Source organism: Gracilinanus agilis, unplaced genomic scaffold (genome assembly GCF_016433145.1).
Source record: "Gracilinanus agilis isolate LMUSP501 unplaced genomic scaffold, AgileGrace unplaced_scaffold6730, whole genome shotgun sequence".
In the NCBI taxonomy this organism is placed as follows: Eukaryota; Metazoa; Chordata; class Mammalia; order Didelphimorphia; family Didelphidae; genus Gracilinanus; species Gracilinanus agilis.
In genome coordinates, this window is record NW_025397332.1 from 1 (window position 1) to 5,716 (window position 5,716).

Here is a 5,716-nt window from a genome sequence, read left to right on the forward strand (position 1 = left end):
GAGAGAGAGAGAGAGAGAGAGAGAGAGAGAGAGACTTAAGAAGAAGAAAAGGGACAGAGAAAAGGAACTCAGGGTATGTAGCTGGGGAAGAAGGAAGAAATGACCGGGGTAGGACAGAGAAAAGGGAGATCAAAAGAAGGACAGCAGACAGTTTTACAGGAGAAATAAGGGAAAAGAGCAGATAGAAATAAAAAAGGAGAAGGGGAGAAGCAGGGAGTGACAGAGACAAGGAAAGACAAGATTAAGGAAGAAATAGGCGGAAAGAGAAGACGGGCTAGGTAGAGAAAAGAGAAGGGGTCAGAGGCAGGAAGAAACCAGATCAGGGCAGAGATAGAGAGGAAGGGACTGAGAAAGACCAAGGTGTAGGCAGAAATAACAGCAGGGGCAATGTGTGTGGTGGGGGGAGGAGAGAAGGGATGAAAGAGTTAGGTGATGCTTGCTGAGATGGGAAGAACCAAGGGAGAGTTAGAGATGGGGGGAGCTTGGGACCAGGACAAGACACAGAAAGGGAGGCCAAGGCAGACAGAGATACAGAAATAGGATCCAGACCTCACCTGGCTGCCAGGAAAAGGACACAGCTAACAGCCAGGTAAGCCAAGAGCATGAAGAGCCATACAGCAGGTGAGAAGGGATCGAGGAAGGAGAAGTAGCCAGGTTTTCGACCCTGAGGTGGGGGGAAAGAGCCAGGTGTCAGTGACCCTCATGCCCATACTTTTCAAGGATATAGGTAACCTCTGAGCACCCCTACTCCCTCTGCAATACCCAGCTCCCAAATTCCCTGGATTCCATTCCCCAGGAACCCAAGCAACCCATCCCCTGGTCTATACCTCTTTAGGGGCCCCTACCATGTGCACTCTGTAAAGGATGCTGATCCCAAGGGTCATGAAGGGCTTAGAGAAGTCTATGACCTTCTCCCGCTCAGCTGTGATTGTGAATGCAGCCACTGCCAGGTCTGCCTTCTGCTGGGGATGTGGGGGTGAGAGAGAGAAACAGAAGACATATAGAAAGACAGAGCAAGGAACAGGGGGAGATGGAGACAAAGAAAGAGATAGAGACAGAGGGACAGATAGTCAAAGAAAGATGGGGAAGCATAAATACAGAAATACGTAGGGACACAAAGATAGAGACAGGGAAAGTTAGAAATAGACAGATGTGGGGGAAGGAGACAGATAGAATGTGAGACCAAGAGAAACAACCCAGGATTCAGATGTATTTGGAGGGAGTGAAGGGGAGGAGGAACAGCTCAAATGGAGTCCAGGAAGATACTCCCTCTTAAGCCCTGGCTCCCCCTCTGCCTGCATTCTTGCCCTAGTCTCCCCTCAAGGACTTTGGCCTCTTTCCTTCCCATCTCCCCTGCCCAGACTCCTGGATTCTTCTCCCTACATTTTGTCTCCAGTTGAATCCTCTCCTCATTTAGGAACTTCCCAGGGTCTCTTCAGATCCTTGATATTAACTGTCCTCATCCTGGCACTCAAGACCTCTGAGCTCTCTCCCTACCCTTATTTCAGGCTTGTCATCCTACTCAAAGCACCCTCACAACTCATATCTGGAGCTATGTTAAGTCATATCCCCTCTAAAAACTGAGGGGCTAAATGATAATCAAGGTCCCTCCCAGCTCTGATATTTCCTATTCTAAGGCCTCCCTCAGCTCCAAAGTTCTCTGTTCTAAGATCCCTTCCATCTTCAACTTTCTTTGTTCCGTGGTCCTTTTTGCCCACTCTTCATCTATCTTTCCCTGCACTCTACCCCTCTCCTTCCCTCCACTCTACCCCTCTCCTTCCCTCCATGGACCCATGAGGTCCCCCTGCTTCATACCCGGTTGATGAGTTCCCCAACCATTCCAGTCCAGGAGCCATTGGGCTCTGGTGCTCCATATAGCCCATCTTCTACTAGCCGAAGTCGGAAGCGAAAACGGAGCAGCTCAGCCAGCTCTCGAAGCATGTCCACACAGAAGCCCTCAAACCTCTCATTTCCTGACAGAGACTGGAAGTTGGGCCTTCGCATGACATATGGATTCTCCTGGGGAAGGGGGAGGGAACCAGGGGATGAATGGTCAAAGGTCAAAGCTTCTGGATCAAGGATCTGATAGAAGCATGTAAGATCAGAAATGGAAGATCCCACAATTATCCATCAATAATTTAGGATTAGGAGTCAAGGACCTGGGACCAAGATTCAAGGATCAATAATTCAAGAAAGACAAGGATTCAAAATAAATTATGGGAGACTGAAGATTAGAGATCACAGACTAGACATTACCTAATTAGAGAGGTTCAGAAAAAATAAATAGGAAAGACTACAGAGGAGCAATAGGAAAGAGCCTCTAGGCTAGGTCTCCCAAGGGCAGGACCTATTTCCTTAACAAGGGAAGTTGGCTGGAGAAACCAAGGAGTTCTATAATTTTATAGACATGAGTGCTTCAAGGTCCCCTGGGGAGAAGTCCTGGCTAGAAATCAAGAGTTCAATCTTTCCCAAGTTCTGCTTTTCTCCCTTCCCTCTCCTCTGCCCCTCACCAAGATGGTGGTGACCACCAGAGTCTTGTTGGCCAAGGTCTGGGACAGGTTGATGTCCAAGGTGGTGGAATTCATTGCCAGAGTCCGATTGGAGTACCACACCCCGATCTGGAGGAAGGAGATGAGTTCAGGTCTGACCTTGTAGAGACAGTGGTGTCCAACTTCCCTTCCCTAGTCCTGCTTCAGGACCCAGGCATCCAGTTCTAGGTTCTCCCTTCCCAGGAACTCCAGCATCCATCTCCTCCAACCATCCCAGCTCAGGAAACTAAGTCAGCCTCACTTACCTCCCTATGGCCCTCTCGGGACTTCTCTAGGATCCTCAGGGTGTAGTTGGTCCGTTGACCTTTGCTGTTGAACTCAACTCGCCCAGTCAGCCCATCATACTCTACCTAGCCAGGGAGGGGAGGTCGGGGAAGGGACAGGCACGGAGGGCAGAACAGAGAAGGGTAGGAGAGATAGAGACAAATGGAGACAGAAAGACAGAAATATACCCAGAAGAAGAGTCAGAGAAGCAGACACCAGAGGAAGATAGAGAAATGTCCAGAGGTGGAAAGAGAAATAGAGGGATGGAAGGGGAGAGCAGTTTGGAGACAGGCAGAAAGACAGAGGTCAGTAGGGAGAGAGCAATACCAAGAGGCAAGAGTGTGGGGAAAAAGCAGAGAGGAAAACCCAGAGGGAGAGCCAGAAATAGTGATATACAATGACCAAGTCAGAGAAATGGAAGGTGGTAGAGGTAGACGGGTATCCAGATGAAGAAACAGGTATGTCAGGAAGAAGTGACAGTTAAAAAAGGAAAGCAGACCCAGAAATAAATGAACAGAGGAACATGATAGAAAGGTCCAGCCAAAAAAATGAGAGAAATCGATAGAGAAACAGAGATACCCAGAGGGAAGTGATTAGATGGAGAAGAGACAGAAGCCCAGAGGGACACACAGAAAGATGAAGACAGAGACCAACATAGAAATGGAGAAACAGTGAAAATAAGGGAGATAGAAAAGTGCAGGCAGTTAGACCTAGACAGACAGGTAGATCACGAGAGTAAGGTAGGATTGACAGTTATCCTCCCTCCCCATCCCTCACCCATAGAGGTACAGAGGGAGAAAGAGACATAAAGACAGACATAGAGACACCCACAGAAACAGAAATATCCAGAAAAAAAAGTGATGGTGTCAAAGATAGGCACAGGCCAAGAAGGACAGGAGAGTCTCCCATGAACAAAATTAGAAAAATAGATGGAGAGAAACAGAAAGAGACCCCCAGAGGGAGGTATAGAGAAACATCCCCATGTACACAAATGAGTAAGAGAGGAGATACCCAGAAATCCCAGGACACAGGAGATGGGAAGAGCCCAGGGCAGAGAGGAAAGCAGGGATGGGCACACAGGAAGCTTCCCCATCCCTCAGCCTGCCCAGCCTCATTTCAGCCCCCAGTCTGCCAGCTCACCATTCGAAGGTAGTTCATGAGGCTGGTCCCATGTGGCCAGATATTGGAGGAAGTGCAAGCCAGGGGTTTCACGCCAATCTCCTGGCTTCTGTTCAGCTCCCTCACAGCACTCACGACCACATGAACAGCATCAAACATGAGGGCTGCAGACAGCTGGAGGGGAAGGGAAGATGGAGAAAAAGGATCAAGGGAGTTCAGCAAGGGCAAAGCCTGATCGAAGCCCCATCACTCCACCACCCCAAGCCCATTCTTCCCTCCCTCTTTTTATCTCTTCTTTCTTCCTTTCATCACTCTCCCTCTATCTCTTTGACTCCCTTTCTCTTCCCTATAGGCCTCTTTTCCTCTCTTTATCCCTTTTCCTGTTTTTCCTTGTTTCATCCCCTCCATCACTCTGTATCTTTTCCCTCTCGAGTTTTGCTTATCTATCTCCTTGGCTCTGTCTCTAGCCTTCTCTTTCCCTACATCCCCCTATCCTTCAGTCGCTATCTCCCTTTATCTCTGTCTCTCCTGATATCTCTCTTATCCCTGTGTCTCCATGCCCCTATTTATCTTTATGTCTCTCTTTCTCCCTCTCTTGCTTCATAGCTCTGCCTCCATCTTTTTTTCAAATTAAAATTTATTTTTGTTCAAATAGCGAGAGTGAATTTTCTCTCCCTCCTTCCTTCCCTCCCCTTTGGAAAAAGAAAATGAAAAGAAAAAAGAAACCCTCATAGCAAATATTCTCCTTCTATCCTTCTGTCTCTCTTTTCTCAGGTTTTTCAGAGCAGCTGTTCCAGAGACTGTAGGGGAGGGCAGGGTTATTTCTGTGTTTCTGGGGAGTGTGTCTATGGTGTGTGTCCATATATACACATTTGGGTGCATGCATTTCATGAGGCTGGCTTCTGTCTGTAGTTGACTATATCTGTATGTCTCCTTCGAGAATTGTGTGTGTGAGAGACAGAGACAGAAATAGAGACAGAGATATAGAGACAGAGAGCCCAAGGCAGAAAGAGAGGGAGAGAGACAGAGACAGAGAAACAGAAACAGAGAGACATACAGGAAGAAAGACAAGGAGAGAGAGAAAGATAGGGGAAGAAAGAGAGAGAGAGAGAGAGAGAGAGAGAGAGAGAGAGAGAGAGAGAGAGAGAGAGAGAAACAGAAATAGGTGCTTAATGCACCTGAATCCTGAATGTTTCTGCAGTTGTCTGGTTATCTATATGTCTATATGTGTATTAGGAGAATGGGGTGTATGTGTGTAGAAGAAGGCAGGAAGGCAGAGGCTCACCGCTGGACCAGGGTACATGCTGGCCTCACAGTTCTCCCTCCAGGACATGTTGAGGCTCCGAACAAACTCCAAATAGAAGGGGTGAGATGTGTTGAACATGGAGAAGCCCAGAATGTTGGATGAGTCCTCCACGATGCCATCCAGGTGAAGAATAGGGAAATCCTAGGGGCAGGGAGGGGGTGGGGATCAGGGCCCAAGGAGGGGAAGGCTCAGAGCCTGAGACAGGGAAAAGGGAAGCTCAGAGCCTGAGATGGGGAGAGGAAGGTTATGGCCCAATGGACCAGGAATAGAAAGGGAAAGAGAGGCTCAAAGCCTGAGACAGAGAGAGGATGCTCAGGGTTCGGAATAGAGGGAAGAGATTGAGGGGAAGTGGGTAGATAACCAAGAAATGCTGGGTCAGGGGAATAGGCAGGTAGGCAAAGGCAGGACATAAAAAGGGGACTCACCATGGTTGTGAGGATGTATTTATAAAACGCTGAGGTCATCCCCAACTCTGAAG

General features: G+C 48.3%; 1 protein-coding gene across 1 annotated transcript; it reads right to left on the minus strand.

The window, feature by feature from the left end:
- Positions 1–550: 550 nt before the first annotated feature.
- On the minus strand, positions 551–5,708 carry LOC123256604 (glutamate receptor ionotropic, kainate 5; the record flags this gene model as incomplete). The annotated part of the gene is made up of 8 exons (XM_044685190.1): positions 551–664; positions 846–959; positions 1,816–2,019; positions 2,511–2,618; positions 2,795–2,899; positions 3,954–4,106; positions 5,218–5,379; positions 5,664–5,708. Coding segments are annotated over 8 exons (1,005 nt in total), but the record flags the coding sequence as incomplete, so codon positions are not given.
- Between the last annotated feature and the right edge of the window lie 8 nt (positions 5,709–5,716).